An 18,905-nucleotide genomic window follows, 5' to 3' on the forward strand; every position below is an offset into this window, starting at 1 on the left:
AAAAAAGCCCTCCTCCCCCCCCCCCCCCTGCCCCCCCCCCCCAAAAGGGGACAGATACTTTACCAAACATTTCAGACTCAGAAAAATCACAAAATTCAATGTTCCATTTAGAAATTTGACATGCCTAGATATATTTTTGCACACTGTTATCTATCCAGTGTTATCTATCACAGGCAATGCAGAATGAATAGAAAACTACTTGAGTATTAGCATGCTGAAAAGAGACATTTCAGTTTCAACAGCTGCTTGGAAAATAAGGAAGACAGGTAAAAGTCTTGCCAGTTAAACCCTTCAAAGCTCAATGTACCTGCTATTAAAACAGAAAGTTTAGTGAAAGACTACAATGCTGTGAAGAATCCTCCTAAGTAAGAAGAGAATAAGATGAGGCACGTGAGCCTTTGGGATCTTGGGTCTAGGCAGTTGCACAGGCAGCACTGCTAACGTTCAAAATTTTATCATGAGATCCATAATTCTAGTTTCCTTAAAAAATCCTCAGCTCCTAGATTCGTGCCTTTTCATGAAGTTCTCAATTTTTATTGCCATTTGGTCCTAAAAAGTTGTGAAGAAAAGCCTAATAAGGTGATCCTGTACTATATCTATGAAAAAGAATGCAACATTGAACTTTTCCGAAGATCACATAATGATTTTTCAGGGACACAGTTCATGATATTGGAACAGTAAAGTCTGACAATGTTACATGAGCACAAAGATGACTCTTAAGACACTTCATCTTTCTATAATACTCCAAGTATTGTCTTAATGTGTGTATGAATGGTCATACACACTTGTGCGTTCACACGCCATTAAGTTTTAAGAACAAGACCATCAACCAAAGTTCTGAAGAAGGCTGTACTCCAGGTGCAAGCTGAAGAAGGCTATTCTGGAAAATATTGGAAGGTTATAAACCACAAGGCAAAAATGGCATCATTTTTGGCTCATGTCCAAATAATTAAAACACCCTCTGCATACACAATTTTCTCCTTACCTTCCCATAATCAGTACTAAAAATGAAAGCAAATCAGTATAAAACCTTAGCTAATTCAAGTACAATATGCTGAAAATTCATTTAAGAAAGAGACTGCTTAGAGTAGGAATGTAGCGATACAAATGTGTTTTGTCTGTTGCTATTACCTACACTGATTTTGAATTGCAACGGACAGACAATGGAGTATTAACTTACTGAAGAACAGGCCCTGAAAGGCCTCAACAAAATTTTTCAGTGTCGTCTTTTGAATAATGAAAAGGAGGGAAGTAGAGTTCTTGGAAATTTAAGATATGTCAGTTTAAGCATGGTCTTGTCTACATTAAGTTCTCAGGAACTGCATGCATTCTAAGCTTTTCTGAAATAACCTTGATGTGTTTTATATACAAGTAACCATTTTTCCTGATATTAATTGATAGACTAATAATACAGACAAAACTGCTAGATTTTTATTTTAGCTGCTCTTTCCTTTCTAAAATATTTCTCACAAATTATTTGAAACATAATGGCATCTTCAGATTACAGTCAATATAAGGACTTTCTACCGGACAGCATACAAGTTTGAGGCATTCCCTGCCTGAAAGCATTAGTAAATAGAAGTGAAAAGAAAGAAGGAGATAAAGAGAGAGGGAAAGTAAAAGAAAATAAACATCTCCATTTTAGAGACTGAGAATAGAGGAACAAAAGAGTTTTCAAGCAGACAATATCATTAGATCATCTGTCCTGACCTCTTTTAATACATGGGTATATCCTTCAGTCCCCTAATAGCCATCTCTTGCTTGCTCCACATTTTACACTTGACGGATATTTACAACTGTATTTATCCCCATTCTGCTTCCTGTCCAAAATTTATGCTGATTAGCTCATCAGCAATTACAACATTTTTGGCTCCAGTTCATACTGGCATTAGTCACTATCTACTGTACAGCAACAGCAAAAAGCCCTTCTTTTTCCACAGTCACATCTGAGGTTATTGACAATTTGTGGCTGGATCATCTGTTTGTTATCTATACATAGAGACAGGCATCTATAGCACAATTCTCGTTTTTGCCTTGAAGAAACAGTCCAGAAACAGCATCCATTTTCCACAGGCAATCCCTAATGCTAGGAGTGAAGCAAGGTCACTACCCCAAACTTCTAAGAAAATTACTCTTCTCACAGAAAAGCAACTGTCTTACACTGAACACCATTTTGGCTGTCTAAACAATTTGATTCTATGAAGATTGGAGTGGTCCATCTTTGATGGGTTGACTTAAGCAAGCAAAAAGCCAGTGCTGACTCGGTACTACAAATGAAGTAATTTATTCCATCTAGCTCTCCCCTGCCATCAGCAGTTCAACAATAAGGCATGATCTGTCAGACAGTAAGCACCCAAAACTATCACTACCTTAAGCAGAAATTGCAGCTACTCAGTAGTTCCTAAATCGAGATCTCTAGCTTAAAAATCTGTATTTTGTAGACTATTTCAGAGCAGAAGATTATCTGGATGTGCTACAATACCTATGCAAAACAGCACTGGAGGAACAACATTTTCTCCAAAACCATACATATTTACTGTATTTCCGCAGTTTCAGTTATTTTACCATCTTTTTAAATTCAATTTCCTTCACTTTTTTCCAATTTCAAAGAAAACAGAAACACTTCTGCAAAGACACAGATATAGGCAATGCTGTAAAAATGTGGAAAATTGAATAAAGGTTAAACTTAACTTAAACTTTGCAAAAATGCCTACATGGGCATTTGCAAACAGAAGAACAGTTGGCCAATAAAGTGAGGCTGATGATTTGTGAAGTTTAACAAAAGAAAATTGGTATAGATGTAGACAGACTCTTCTCAAAGACTGCAATGAGAAGAATGCAGAAAAACATACAAGAAAAAACTACAACAGTTAAAAATAGGAAGGTATTAAAAAATTAGCTGGGAAAAGATGTAGTACCTATCCCTTTAATCTCATGAGATTAAAAATATAATTGAAATACAAGTAAACTAAATATCATTTAAATATCACAATCTAACATTTTAGCATAATTTGAATATGAGATTATAATAAAGCAAGTCCTATTTGCATAAAGATTGGGGCGGGGGGGGAGAATCAGACTCTCACATCATCACTCAATTCCATGAGACAACTGTTACAACACGACCATAGAAGAGAGAAACACAGATGTATTTCCATTCTTTCACTGCCACATGTTGGCATTACTTTTTAATATGTAGAGATGGAATTATGGCCAAAATTGTCAAATGCACGCAGTGCTGCGCTGTATAAATCAGAAGTACTTCTCTATCAAAATTACCAATGCAAAAGACTGCTTTGGACCATAACCTTGCATGCCTGGTAATTTTCATTCATGTGATTTAGACTTGAACCTTTATGTAACCCTACCAATTTTTCAAATTAGTTCAGTTTTTCTTATATAGACTCTAACAATTGACAATTAGCACTCTTTGCACGTAACTGATATGAACAAGTATTTTGTCTCACTTATTGCACTAAATATGTCAACATATTAAATGGCTTTTTCATAGTCACTAATATTAAAGAATCATGTATGTTCCAGCCAGGAACATGTGGTTTTTTGTTTTTTTTTTACTTAAAGTGATTCCTCAGCTTACAAATAAAAAATCTCGGCATAAATGGCAGACACGAAGCATACTGTGTCTATATATTCTTTGATGAATATGCACTGAATCATTGGAATAACTGGACAATAAATAAAGGAATAGAAGGCATTAGGTTGCAAGTATGCAAAAACCTTATGGAAGTAAAAAGAACAATAACAAATTACTCATATCCAGCAAAATGAACAACTGACCTTTTGAGTTCCAGACGGAAACCTACAGAATTAGGTTTGAACTGTTTCTACATTCAGCAATGGTAGGATGAACATCGTCACCATACCACCACTACACATTGTATGTTCCTAGTTTTTATCCAGTTCACTGTTCTCCAACTTTGTTTTTGCAATTCTTATATAAGAGTCTGTCAGCAAGTATATATATAAAGTCAAAGTATTATAGTTCAGTTTTGTTTTTAATGACACAAAAGGAATTCTGTAACAGCTTCACAGAGAGATGATAAGACAGCATTAAGTTGCCATTAGAATAAATAAAAACGGTATTCTAGACACAGTTAGATATTGAACATGTCAATACCAGAAAGTTGTGGTGATGCTATCTCTTTCCTACTGATTGATAGTCCTTTACTTTGTATTAATTGTAGTTAAAATGTAATTGAACTGAAAGAAGAAATATTGAAAAAACAAAACCAAAAAAACTCTAAGACCCATAGAATTTAATTTAAATGCAAACAAACACCACTTCTCAGAAATATGAATCAATTGTTTTTAACAATGGCAGGTTTCTTCATCCCCTTAAAAACCAGTATTTTAAACTTAAAAATGGGAAAATTCATTTTAGTCACAGTGCAGAAACTATATTACATGAGTGCAGTATTTTCACTTAAAGACTTCAATAAATCCTGTTTTTTCTTTTAGTTCAGATAATACAGATTTCTATTTAACATGGACTTCATAAACCATTCTCTCTCCCACTTACAAATGCTTAGAATAATATCCTACATCCATTTAAGATCACTGAACAATTACTGGAACATATTTTTACTTCTTTTAATGCTATTTAACTTGCAGACAAGTAAACTAGTCAATAACATGGACCAGTCAGTCACACCAGCTGCTTCTTGGACCAAATTCTGGGATTCTCTGCAACATAGCTTAGATTCTACTATCTAACATGGTACGCTGCCACATCAGCATAAATCGACATGCTATTTCACTTAAACATCAGGAAACACTTAACAAATTCACCAAATAAAAGAAACGCGGAAAAACAAAATCATTTGTTTTCTTCTCTGAAGGGCAAAAGTGTGTTACTTATTACTAGAAAGGGATTCTTAATCTAGCAACTTTACTATTCCGAAACCAAAAGTAGTAACAACAGAATTGCTGATTTTCTGGAGCAAAAGGAAGAGGGAATAAAACAAGTTTCAGTGTTGTATGTTCTCTGTTCTTTTTTCTCCCTTCCTCCTTCTCTCTCCCGCTCAAGAAACCTTCTTAATTGTTTAATCAGTGGAGTTCAAAACTTCCATTGCAAAGAACGCAATAGTGAAGAATGGCTCCTAAAAACACTTTGCAGTAAACCTTAGCTATCTACTCCCTTGTGCCATGAAGACAAGACCCCAAACCATAATGATCTGGGGAGGAATGTCGTTCTACTTTGTTATTGAAACACATTTTCTATGCCAAGTTGTATTTAAACTCCCTAAGATATCTAATGGTTGCATCTGCCATCCAGGAAGACGTTATCTTATGTGATGAAGACAAATGGATTGGCTAGAATAAAGACAATTATCTTAGGATAGTGGACTGGGTAATAAAAACTGGTTTTGCTCAGCAAAATATGAAAGATGCAAACCTCCAGTTTTCAACATTTAAATACATTTGCAAACACCCACACTCAAAACAAACATTTTGACACTGCGCATACAGCTGCTAGCTTCTAGGAGGCTAAGATTTACTTATCCTGAAGTCAGAAGTTTTGAAAATGCATCCTCCCCTCAGAGCCCTGAACACAAAACAAATCCTCACCCATGTGAAAATATTTGGGTGGGTGGTTTAGCCTCACAAGACACAAACTGATCTTAAACTTTTTATAAACCACGTCAATTCTTACTACAGATAAATACATTAACAACATAAGCTAAAATGGAATTATGTTTTACCGATTTGTTGTTTCCTAGTTTCTTCTCCTTAAGGGAGAAATAGTAAGTAATAACAGCAAGAAATTAGTCCCTGCTGTAACTCCAACTAAATTACAACAGAGAATAAGAAAGAGTAGTCAAAAAGAAAAAAAAAAAGCCTCCTGAATTCTTTTATACTTGCTACATTTATCTTAGTTGAAGAAAACATAACAAAACAATAAATTGATTAAGAAGCGACTTCACAGATATGTTAAAAGCTGAAATGAAGACACAATAGAATGGCTAAGAACAATCATTCATTAAAGATTTCTAGCATCATCATGTCTGGGGCAGGGGAGAAGAGGACAAGTAAACACTGCCAGCAGCAGTACTGGTTAAAGTTTCAAACTATCCTTCTTGTGATCTGACTGCATTTTTAAACAACCTTACTTCTCTTCAGTACCATAAGATAAAGCATCAAGTTTTGTTTCTTTTTTTTCAATCCTCTCTTCTGTTGACTTTAGGAGGCTGTTTGGTGTCAAAAACCTTTGTTATCTATTAAATGTCAATAAACCTGCATCCCACAACTCTGAGTAACTGGTACAAAACAGCCATGGTTTCTAACTCTTACAATCTAGCCGTAACAGTGCTAACACATGGGAATGTCAGCCTGCTTTCTGAATTTTGGTAAATGGTATGATTTAAGATTGAACATAAACACGTTCTATCTTTCCCCATGTTCCTTCCATTTACAACCTTTATTGTGGAGCTGTTACGTGCAAGGCAGTTTATTTGGCACTACTGCCTTCACGTAGGATTAGCTATGAAGTTTCCAGTCATCATGATGGACTAAGCAAGGAGTAACAAGACATAACTTCTCCACTGAACTACACATGCTTCATTAAGATAATTTTTTTTTTCCAGATAGAGGACAGAGGTAACGAGCTGTCTCCCACCTTATTAGATTTCAGTGTTAAGTTCCATTTTCCAATTATCATCCATCCTGTCTGTACAGATACCTCCCCACCTTCCCCAATGAGCAAAACTGAATATACCACTGATTCCACACCTTTTTCTCTGTTCACAAAAGAGGATAACTTTTAAAGTTAATGTTACTTCTAAGATTTCTGGGGTTCTTGATCACATTTGCCCTCCTTTAAGGGAACAAAATTCCATCCTAATGGCCACATTACCATGGTCATCATTTCTTAGTGTGCAATGTGGTGTTCTTAGTATGCATCACAGCTTCCTCTGTTAGTACCCTTTCTCTTGGGATAATCTACATTATATTTTGTTGACTTTATAATAAAAATTCAGTATTTCTAAAACAGTAAGACCAGGCATTATTTTAAAGAATGAGCATCTTTCAGGCAACCAGCAGTAAAAGCATCCTCACAATGACTAATTTTGAAAAATATATATTATTTCAATTCTCTCTCTGAATTTAAAATTGATATCCAGAGGGGTAAAGAATGCCTGGCCAAGATAATCCTACCTCCTGCTCCCCCCAGTTAAAATGACGTTTTTTCAAAGAGGAAAGACAAAAGTGATAAATTTCTGTAAGTCAATTATCATAAAGCAATTTTCTATGCCACCTTAAGAGAAAGAAAAGTATTACGTTTAACTCAGTACGCTGAAAATATGCCTAGGTATATTAATGATGCATTCTAACGTCTGAATGAAATCTATCCAGTATTAATACAGAGGCTGCACTGTGCATAGAAGTGTCAAATGTTAACATATGTAAATTCAGGAAATAAGGAAAGTTATAAATGGCCTCAGTTACACAGACTTAATGTTACAGCACAACTACAGAAATAACTCTTTTTAAACATTCTTTTAAATTTTTGCAGTGTTCATTCCTGAAGGACAAACGTTTCTCCCCATTTCCTCCATCATTTCTGCAAGGTATCCAAGAGTTAGCTTTTTCTAGTACAGGAAAGACCAAGCGTTTTTTCCCCCATGACTTATACATCTCTATTTAACACCAACACAATACTTGAATTGAGAAATGTATAATATAAAAAGATTAAAAACAACTTAACTGACAGATCTTACAATACGCTATTACTGGGAGAAAGCAAATATGAAAGTCTCTTCTCAATGCAGCTAGGGCAAATATGAAGGGTCTTGTTGGAATCAAAATTAAAATTATCTCAAAAAAATCAGTAAGTTACTGAATAGTGCAGGTTACTGTCATAACTGATCGGAACCATTTCAAGTAAAAATGCATGCAAAGCAGTTAATGCTTTTATTGTTCTCATCTGCTATGTCTACGTGATGATAGATTTCAAAACTGAAACACTCATAAATAACTTACGCAACACAGGAACTTAGTTAATGTCACAGAAAAAGTTTCTAATGTATTCCTGGGATGTTAAAAAGGAAAAACATCTGCAAGAGTAGGGAAATATCTTGACTGAAGACAGAAATTGTAACATAGTGCCTAGAATACCATCCCTGATCCTGGTGTCTACCCCTTCATGAAATGCAATGAAATTGAAAAACATTTAAAGGTAAGTCAGTAAAATTACTCAGTAGTTAAAAAACTATGGCTCAATTTTTCAGCATACTGAATAGAAAGTTGAGAAAGAACTTGAAAATTAGTAGAGATACTTATGCTATTTTTTTTTTTTTTTTATTTGGTAGTGGAGATAATTACACATAAGAGCAATTTTAGTAGGGGAAGGAGAGAAACATCTTTAAGGAAAATAAGCTAGCTTTCTAGCACATGGATGATAAATATGAACTCTGGAGGAAATAAGATCTGTGAGCTATATGTAAAAACAGAGGGGACATCTGCATCTCCAAGTTGGTTAGTAGCAATAATCTTTTCTGACATTAAACTCTGAATCTATGAGGTCTCCTGGTTCATTCCATGACGCACAAGGAGGAGGGAGGAGCAATAACAGGAAAATTTTCATTACCCTCATTAAAATATAAACACTGGCAGTTTTGCATTAAGACAGATATATATTTTAACATTCATGTTTCAAGGCTTTAGCCAGTTGCCTGCAAGAATCAGGTAGTGCAGGATCAGGACCACTCTATTCTTCTACGGGATTGTAGTGCTTCTCACCATAATATTATGAGAAAATATCCTCATTTTGCTCCCAACAGGGTACACAGACAGCTTAATTAGCACAGTAAGTAATAAGCTTAACATTCTCCTTCTGTACATAAAGCAGTTATTACAAATAAATATCTATACTAAAGAAGTTTGGACTCTCCCTTCTCAGTAACAGAACAAGTTTGACATGGAAGAGGAAGTGCATCAGAAGAGCTTACACTGCTCCTCAGACCTACTACTCAACTGGCAGTGCAACGCTGTTAGCTCTGAAGGAGGATACTTTCCATTCTAGCACATGCTTGTGCAGAACCAGAATAAGACAGAGGGGGAAATCGTACAAGGAAAATTTGGCCCAGAGTAAAAATAGATTGGTTTCCTGCTGCGACCATCCCAAAATTCCTGAACAATTGCCTCTGGGAAGCTTCTCTGGCATGCAGCCTGTTTAGGACAATTCTGGGTAAGGAATAGCTGGCTGCGTGGACGTCTGGGCTCTTCAGCTTCAAAAACAGAGAAGTGAAGTCATGACTGAGAGTCAAAATGAAATGGAATCTAATCGCTAAACATGCAGACCATTAGCAGCTTCTCCTAAGTCATCTAGCTGTACTGGATGGCTTAAGAATGTACTGGAAATTTTTTTTAAATTCCTAATTCATTGGTTTTATGTTTTAAGAGTTACAGAGTAACAAAAGCTCAAGAAAGTGAATGTGGACATAAGAAAGAAGAAAATTAATAAGGTACCAGCAAATTCAATTATATCAGAAAAGCCACTTCTCTCCTGTGCTAAAAGTCTGAATCTATAGTAAAATCTGACATAGATCAGGATGAAATTATGCTAAATCACTGCGTTAAAAAAAAAAACAACCCAACATACAGACTACAATTAAATTGTAATTGGATTTGTCATTTCAAAGTATTAGCATCAGATTTCCAGATAATACAGGGTGACATACTCTTATGCTAATAAACAGAAAGTTAGCAAAGTAAACAAATGCTGTGTTTCTACTGTAAGGAAATACGTGCGCCAATGAAGCAACCTTTTCAGCACAGAAGTAATTTAATACCCAAACCACATGAAAAGTGATCTCTCTGGGAATAGCACAGCTGCTAAAATCCAAGTCAGTTTTTATTAAATCATCAAGTCTGTTTATGTAAAACAGGGCTCTCTTAAAATGACCTCCAAGAGGAAATGATTTGCTAACAAAAAATTGATACCTGCATTTAATTTATCTGCATCAATGTAAGTTTTTATATATCAATATGTCCTGGATCGGAGATAAAAAGAAAAACAAACAAACAAACAAGCTTATTCTAACAGTTTAACTTCTCAGGCACCACCATCATAAAGTTTTTCCTTTTTTTTTTTTTTTTCCCCTTATATGTAAGTATTTTTTTGAACCAAATTACTTTAGGTAACACACACAGAATTTCTGCAAACCACACTTCTGGAAAAGATGAGAAAATAATCACTTTTAGCTACTGCTGAGCTTTCGGCTATTCAAGAGGGTAGATACGTGTTTCTAAAAATAGCAGGCATATTAGGCAAGATCCAAGTTTTAAGTTTAGCGCTTCAACTTTTCAGGAGAAAATGGACATTAATAGTCCTTCAAAACTTGTCTAATGTGCCCACATAGCCTAGAAAAATAAAAGGAATACTGTAGAAGAAGAAATTGTACAAGTCCTCAAAAAAATGATAGCGCCTCGAGTTTTTGATAGTTGTTTGAAAGAAGAAGGACAAGTGCAGTGAAAAGAAAGAACTTCTTGCAGTAAGTCTGAAGGTGCATAAAAGTGAACTAAATTAATGGCACTCCCAAGCAGGCCAAATCATGAGTCAAAACCTCTGAATCTTCATATTGAGATATCCCAGTCAAAACTTCTTGAACTTGCATTACATGGCCATAGAAAACTTGCCAGAAAAAACTTTTCAAGGCCACAGTACAGGAAAACAATCCAAAACTGAAAAGGAGGCCTCACACAGACACGTTAGTGGGCTGTCCTAGTGTTCTGGCAAGACACAGCTCAGATCCAAGCAACAGCTGTAAATCCATTAGGTGACTCAGGACTGTCAACACTAGCATCAAAATGAAACAGTCTTTTCAATAAAGAAATGTTAATGAAGCAATTTTTTTCTTACGTGTTCTTTATATGTTTGTTTTGTATCATAAAAGAGAAATTTAGACAGCTTCACATATTTGTAACGATACTAAGTTCAAGACAGCTAGAAAGATATATTTATTCATCAGACATCAGAAATAATTTCTTAAACAACTAAAAACTACACCAATTTTATTCCTTCCTACAAAGCTAAAAGATATTGACAGTATTTCTGTGATAAACTTTTCAGAAATGTGTTGGCCCTAATCTCTGCTTGGTTTCTTTAGCTATGACTAGAATGTTTATGTGGAGATAGCATGCTAATAGGTGATGCCAAAGAAATTTGGAAAACAGCTAAAAAATAAGAGTAGGCAAAGAACTTCAGCTGAAGTGAGAATGCAGATTCCAAGCCCTAAGAAAGCAAGAGAAAACATCAAATACAAAGCAGTGCTTGGCACCCCAAGACTCACCTAGAGCAAGATCGTTCCGTACATATAAATAAAGTACAGACAAACTCAGACTTACTTTGGTTGAACAGGCTGTGCACTTATCAAATGCTAGACTGACTGGAAGAACATTATCAAATCTTGATAAAAATCCACGGATCTGGAAGATGAAAAAAATTACAATACTGTTTTATAATTACAAAAAATATTTCCAAAATTCCACATGAACTGGACACATACATTCAATAAAATGACAAAGAACGACTACAACCAGGGTAATACTGTTCTAACACAGTGACCCCCAATAACTTTTGTACTCAATATATATTACTGTTTTTCTATATACAAATAATGGCACAACTATCTAAATGCAACACTATTTAAACATAAATAGAGGCACAGCACCACCTGGAGTTTGACTTTCCTGATTGCAAAGTTCGATCAAAAATAAGAAGTCATGGTATAACCAAACACATTTTTTTCCCCACCTCTGTAACATATAATCTGAAAACTTAACTGTCACGCATTCCTAAACTATGTTGTTAAAATTATACTACTGATATGTAATTTTAAAATTCCAGGCCGTTGTTTCTGGTAACAGAGAGAGCACTGAAAACACTTTGGAACAGGGTTTGATCATTTAGACTATGAACTCTTTGGAGAATTGATCATCTTTTTTATTCTGTGCTTTTACAGGTCTACTACAATGAAGAGACTTCACTACAAACAGAACTTAAGTAGCTCTGCAATACAAATAATAATACCTTAATTAATATTGAAGTCTATTATGGAAAATACTTCCAATATGCACTCCACACATTTAACGCAGTTGAAATGGCATAAACCTCAGAAACCAGTAGCAATTTAAACAGTATTAACACTAAGGTATTTTTGCAGAAACACCAAGCCATACATAATGGTAGAATACAAAAATACAGTCATTTTTAAACAAAACCCACACCCAGGAAAAGAAAGGAAAACAACAAACTCAAGTCTTTCCGAAACCACATTGCTTTGTATTTCTGTTATCCTAGGAACTCCATGACACTTCTTGGAAATAAATTCAGTTCATTTATGACAGACTAAGACTATGAATGTGCAACATTTATTATCCACAAAGGAATACCTTCTTAATAAAGAAGACTGCTGCATTCCAAATGAACTAAGAACAACACAAAAAACCACACCAGAAAGTAACAGTTAATTCCAGACCCCTGGAGAAAATATTGCACTCACTGAGTTGATTAGATGGGTGACTGCTAAGAGAAACCAGCAGTTTGTAAAAGGGTTAGATGTGACAATATTTGAAAAAAATATTTTTTCATGTATACTTACTAAAGTCATATTTGTGTTAGCATGTCTAAAACAGAAGATATTCATGATAGTCACTAAATGTAAATGTGAAAACAGATATAGGGTTGACAGAAGTCATAATTCAATGAAAACTTTTCTGGCTAAAATACGTATTTGATATGGATCATATCTCAAAGCATAGCCCAAAACAGAACAATAACACAAGTAAAATCATATAGGGGTATAAAACAAATCAGACAGGACTGACTGGACAGTTAACATTCTCATCGTCAGGAAATACATGAACTGCGAGATCATTATTTTTCCAGTAGAAACAGTAAACTTTAAAGTTTACTATGAAATATTCTAAAAAAATATTACTACATAACGTAATATTTCTAGCTTTTTGTTGGGGAAAAAAGTCACTTCTTCACTATCCCTTTTTAGATGTTAAGAGAAAGTTCAAATTACAGATCTGTTTTCCAGAGGTCTGGAGCATAGTCACCATTTTGAAACAAAGTCTCTGTATATGTACAAGACTTACAAAGATTTAACCATCAAAATTACTGAAGTTATTTTTAATAACAAACTGACCTAGCATAAGTAAAATCTGTTTCATATTATCATCCCATATGATCACAGGAAACATTCAGATAAATCAGAAGGGAGTACCTGGATCATCAAATGAACAAGATTTAGATTTGGCTTTTTCTTCCTATTGAGATATGAGAGGTCAAGTCTCCCTCAGATATCTGCAGCAGTTGGCATAGGCTGGGCCTGGCTGACAACAGCATTAGCATATTAACTACAGACAACCCTATAGGATAGGGGAGTAACTTAGTTATAATAAAGTAGCCTGACTGTAAACAACCTGTCAGTCATTGTGAAAGTTACAAACTTATCAATTAGTGCCAAAGTTGGAAACTGTTGAGAACCTTCCAGACGAGCAGATTATGAGTGCTAGCGAGGACAAAAGCTTCGTACTGGAGTATCTGAACAAGCCGATTGAGAACTGGATATTCCCTACCAATCCTGCAGCTGACAGCGTCCACAGTAATGAGCAGAAAAACTTCAGGGGTATGGGAGAGAGACTCCTGAGAGAGAACTGGATAGACTCCAGAATTACTGGAGAGCGAGAACCCAGGGAGAACCTTGGGGGACCCCACTGCTTAAGATGACCCATGTGTAAACACTGGTTAATACACAAAATTATAAACAAGATTAGACTAATTTTATATAGACCAGACCCTGTGCTTACCCAGATGTTGCAAAGAAAACACACTAGTAGCTTTATCTTCTTCTGAATCAAGACTCATTCTCAGTGCAAAAAAAATCAGTATCAATAGAATCGAAAAATACCACTTAGAAACTAATAAATGATTTATTTATACAATGGAAGCATCCAAACAGAGTCACTCAGACAAGCAACAAAGAAAGAGGCGCAGAATACTTTTAATCCCAAGGAGGTTGTAGGGAGGTGGGTGTTGATCTCTTCTCCCAAGTAACAAGCGATAGGACAAGAGGAAACAGGCTCAAGTTGCGCCAGGGGAAGTTTAGATTGGATATTAGGAAAAATTTCTTCACCAAAAGGGTTCTGAAGCATTGGAACAGGCTGCCCAGGGAAGTGGTTGAGTCCCCATCCCTGGAGATGTGGTGCTTAGGGACACGGTTTAGTGGTGGACTTGACAGTGCTAGGTTAACAGTTGGACCTAATGATCTTAAAGGTCTTTTGCAACCTAAATGATTCTATGATTCTGGGGATAAGATCAGCAGGCAGTTTTTTTGAAGGACTGTATCAATATAACAAATAAAGACAAGTCTATCTAAAATGGTATCCTTAACACATTTGTAACTAGAGTTTGGGCTGAGTAGAAGAATAAAGACTGCTGTATTGCACCAGAAATACATGAATGTTTTGGAGAACTATAATAATTGTGAGTTGGCTAGATTTGAATTTTATTTTTCAAACTCAGAAGGGATTTAAAAAGTGAACAAAAGTAACTTTGAGATGATCATATTGTCAGCCCTGATGGGGAACAGAAAAGTCAGAGATTGCCTTATTCACATACTGTCCGCTCCAAATAAATTCCTGCTAAGTAGGTAGCAGGAATTGTGTCCACAAGTAGGACAGACACAATGCCAGGAACACAACCACCTTGGCCTGTGTGATGGATTTATTTCTTTTTTTTTTTTTTTTTAAACAAACAGAGAATCAGTCCTCCGGGGAATGGAATCAGCATAAAGTATGTTTTTGTTAAGGAGGCAAAGTCTGTGATGTTTGCTTTATATCAGTTCCCAGCTTTTAAACAAAGCATTTACTTACAAATTATTTACCTGATGAGGAACAAGTCCAAGAGAAGTAGGTGGTTCATTCATCCTATCATCACTACTGCTTGCCACAGCATAACCACTGCCAAAAATCCAAGAAGGAAAATTAGAACAAGGCAACATACTGAACAGTCAAAATTTCCAGTAAGCTTCAAGACATTTTGTTACAGCTTACAGTTTAGAATCTGGAAAGGAACCTATCTGGAAAATCTGCTTCATAGTAACTAGATTCAGCATGGCAATACAAAAACCCTTTTTCAGAATCAGTCTCAGAGACTTGTAACATACTCAAGTCCAACTCCTAACTCACTTTTTAAAATCTTTCACAGATTTTAAAGACAGAAAACAAGCCTAAATTTCAGGTTACAGAATTTCAGAGTAATTTCTGTATCAAACCCACTTAATTTTAATTAAGATTTTGCAATATTTGGCTTATCTTGAAGACCTTCGTGTGACAAAAGTAGTTATGATAGCTCCTCATTACACCCAAACACTCTCCTGAGCAAAGGAATGCCAAGATCCACTAACAGGAATACTTTCTTCTTTTGAAATATTCTCAGTACTTTTCTACTTTTAAACTCAGAAAGAGAGAAAACTCCCAATTTCCAAGATAAAAACTTGAGAGTTGATGAATCAGTTCTCTCTTAAACACTGTTAAATTACAGTAATATAGTAGATAATTACCTATATATTACATTAATTTACAGGCAACATTACACCTTACAAAATTGTCCTACTTAATGTGTACTTCCTCCTCCTTCTCCCAAAAGATGACATTAAATAGATCTTATTTCTCAGATCTTTTGAACACCAATCCTTGTCTCAGAAATGACTCACCCTTCTGGATGCTGTAAAACAGAAACCATTAATTCCACTGCAAGAGCTCCAGCTATCATGGCTAATCCAGGTCGACTGACTGTGCACTGCTGATCCAATGTCCGATCCCTGGTGGACTACAAAGATAGACAATTCTAAAGGAAAGAAAAAAGTAACTCAAAAGTAACTAGCTGCCCTACCACACAAAACATCTTTATTTCTGTGCAATTAATTTCTTTGATCTTCTGAATTAAAGATGAGCTATTTCTTAATCCTGTGTACATCAACATAAAACAAATCCCTTTATGAAACACCATTTAAAGGAATAAAAATTCAAGTCACAACAAAAGATACATATAATCACCATTTGCATAAGGTTCTACTCACATCCCCTGGTGCCACAACATCATTGCAGAAGTAGCAACCCAGTTTATAGCCAGGGATATTTGAAAAGAGTGATGATCCCAAAAGATCAGAAGAACCAGAGGCATTGTTGAAACGTGAATCACCAGATTCTTGCTGTTTTGGTTTCTTTAGTCCGTGTCTCATAACAACAAATGTGTCAAATCCCAATGCAGCATTGATGACCAACTGTGAACAATAAATACAGAACAACAGATTTTAAGTGAGCCAAAAGGGGAGGGGAAAAAAGGCCTCAAGGGTTTATTCACTGGAGATTTAAAAAAACCCAACATGCTGTAGATGGACAAACAACCGATCAACTGCGTATCTATCACCCTAGCCATAAACAACGGATTTTCTGATAGCTGCAAAGTTCCAGTTGTCAAGCATTTAGAAAAAACAAAACCAAAACAAAAGTCTGTTTCAGAAATCCACAAACCATTACCTTTTTCTGTGTCTTGCAGGGAAATCTGATACAAATTATCGACTCCCTCTAATTGTTACGCAAACCTATATACACTTGGTGACAAAAAAAAAAAGGAACAGGAACTCCATAAATGTGTTGTGCTAGTTTACATCTGAAGCTAGGTTCCCACCAACTAACATTCAATGTCTCACTAAATTTACTGAAGCTGCTATGCACTGATATGAATTAACATCCATATATCCAAATTTGGCCCAATATTCATACAATGATTAGTATCATTATTGGAAAAACTTATTTTGGTTCCAGCTCAGAATTTATTTTCAAGTTTGCTGCATATTTCTGTATATTCATATTCTCTAAGTGCTAAAGTATTCCAAGTGCCGTTTAAGTACAACAGTGGCTATCAATAACAAGTTTTCATGTCATTTGAAATTCTATATGTAGCCTTTTCAGTTCATTGTGGTCTGAAATATAACTCATTAAAGACTCCTATGTGACAAAGCAATGAAATGCAAGTCTTATCCAAAAAAATTTCTGCTCAGTGAGGAAAGCAATTAATGGTTACTTATGGTCTTCATATGCATCTGTTTAGTCACATGGGGAGCACAAGCAGCTGTGGTACACAATTACACTGCCATCATTTTCCCCTTTCTCTTCAGTTTGTGACAAGTGCTTAGAGTAATCTGAAGCTATATACGCTATGACCGAAATATCATAAAACCAATACTTGAACTAGCAGATTTTACTAAACTTACAGGCAATGACTTAGATACAGCAAAAAGCAAAAACAATTATGCAATAATGACCATAGTCAGTAAAATATAAGGGAATACTGCTTCATATGCAGATATTTTAGACAGAAATTCTAGTACAACAGTTTGTCATTTTTCATTCTTATAGCCAGGAATTATTTAAAAAAGGGACTCTGAGGGAAGCTGTCAAGAATTAGCCATCTTAACTAATAAGCTTGTGAGTTTCATCATTATTCTTGATGTTTCAATTTCTGGATATTCACTTTCAACCTTATTCTTGGGGAAACAAACTCTACTTCCACCCCTTATAGAGAACTTCACACAGATTATCACTCACTATGTTCTTCATTTTCTGTGTGCCTGTTTTGAGACCTTGAGGTCCAAACTGCAGCAGTACTTCAGATCTGCAGTTCTCATACAAATTCACATTTGAAGTAGAGCTCTCATTAAATGTTGATCAACATGAAGAACATTGAAAAGCAAATACTGAGCATTTCAGTTTGGAAGCCTTGAGATTTCAATGCTGTGCTTATTCAGAAACAGAATTCCACACCTCCTCACATCACAGTGATGTTATGAAAATCAAGTAACTGTGATGCAGTCAGACACACTATGCCACTGAACATCAGAGAACTGTCACAAAGAAATTACAAATTTTGTTCTCAAAGTACAATTTTGAACATTGTAAGGCAAATATAGTGGGGGACTGCTAGCTAAGCAAATGTGGGGGGAAAAGTTTTGGAGATCATTAAAACAATCCTATCCTGACTGAACCAGGCAGGGGGGCTGCCTATAAAACTGCACATATTGCTTACAACTACCAATCATCATACATACGAAATAGTAGGCTAGCACTTTCCAGTTTCAATACCCAGCTTTGCAAACTTACTCTTTTAATATAATTTCTGTGCTGTTTTTAAACAGATAAAAGATTGCTGAAAGACCACAGGTGCAAACTGCAGAAAAGACAGTAGGATTAAGTAGGAACTGATTAAGTTATCAAGTTACATACACTCCGTTACACCTGAAGTGAAGTCCACACTGTTCTTTTCACTGGCAGTGTAGTTCATTGGCAAAGGGAAGTTCATTTGAGCTACAAAGACATACAAGCCTATTGCTCAGGATCAGAAATCTATTTAAAATAAGAAAAAAGGAAAGAAAAGAAAATAATTTAAGACCTTGGCTTAAAAAAATGAGAGAACTTGATCTGGAAAAGACCTGCTTGCAAAGCAGGTGCAGAGGAAATGTAGTTCGGTTCAGATGAACGTAAACTTCAGGAGAAAGGGGAATATACTTGGAATTTATAAGATAGAACTAGTTTGCAAATACCACAAATATGCATTTTCTCTCCTTTCTACTGCCCAGTTTTTTGGAAATAAATATAAACACAAGCAAAAGAAACCACAAACAACTAACAACTATTAGGAAACTAGAGCTGTCATAGCTGAAAAATCACAGAAGTCAGGAAATACAAAAATCAAAGCTCAAACAACAACATTGACTCAGCTGTGTCACATGTATGTTTTCTTTCACTCTCTTGTGTTAAGTTCACAACTTCATAAATTGCTATGGACATCATTATATTTATGCCACAAAATA

At 35.4% G+C, this 18,905-nt stretch overlaps 1 protein-coding gene across 1 annotated transcript in view; it reads right to left on the bottom strand.

Annotated features, from left to right (window-relative positions):
• Positions 1-18,905, bottom strand: part of ATG7 (autophagy related 7) — a 112,261-nt gene that overhangs the window by 69,296 nt on the left and 24,060 nt on the right. Inside the window, exons 14-17 of the mRNA XM_009322002.1 lie at positions 16,113-16,316; positions 15,747-15,862; positions 14,916-14,991; positions 11,368-11,448 (exon numbers count right to left, since the gene is read on the bottom strand). Of these exons, the coding sequence (XP_009320277.1) occupies positions 11,368-11,448; positions 14,916-14,991; positions 15,747-15,862; positions 16,113-16,316 (477 nt within the window). The remainder of the gene's footprint in view (positions 1-11,367; positions 11,449-14,915; positions 14,992-15,746; positions 15,863-16,112; positions 16,317-18,905) is intronic.

This window comes from Pygoscelis adeliae, unplaced genomic scaffold (assembly GCF_000699105.1).
Source record: "Pygoscelis adeliae isolate BGI_AS28 unplaced genomic scaffold, ASM69910v1 Scaffold304, whole genome shotgun sequence".
Lineage (NCBI taxonomy): Eukaryota > Metazoa > Chordata > Aves > Sphenisciformes > Spheniscidae > Pygoscelis > Pygoscelis adeliae.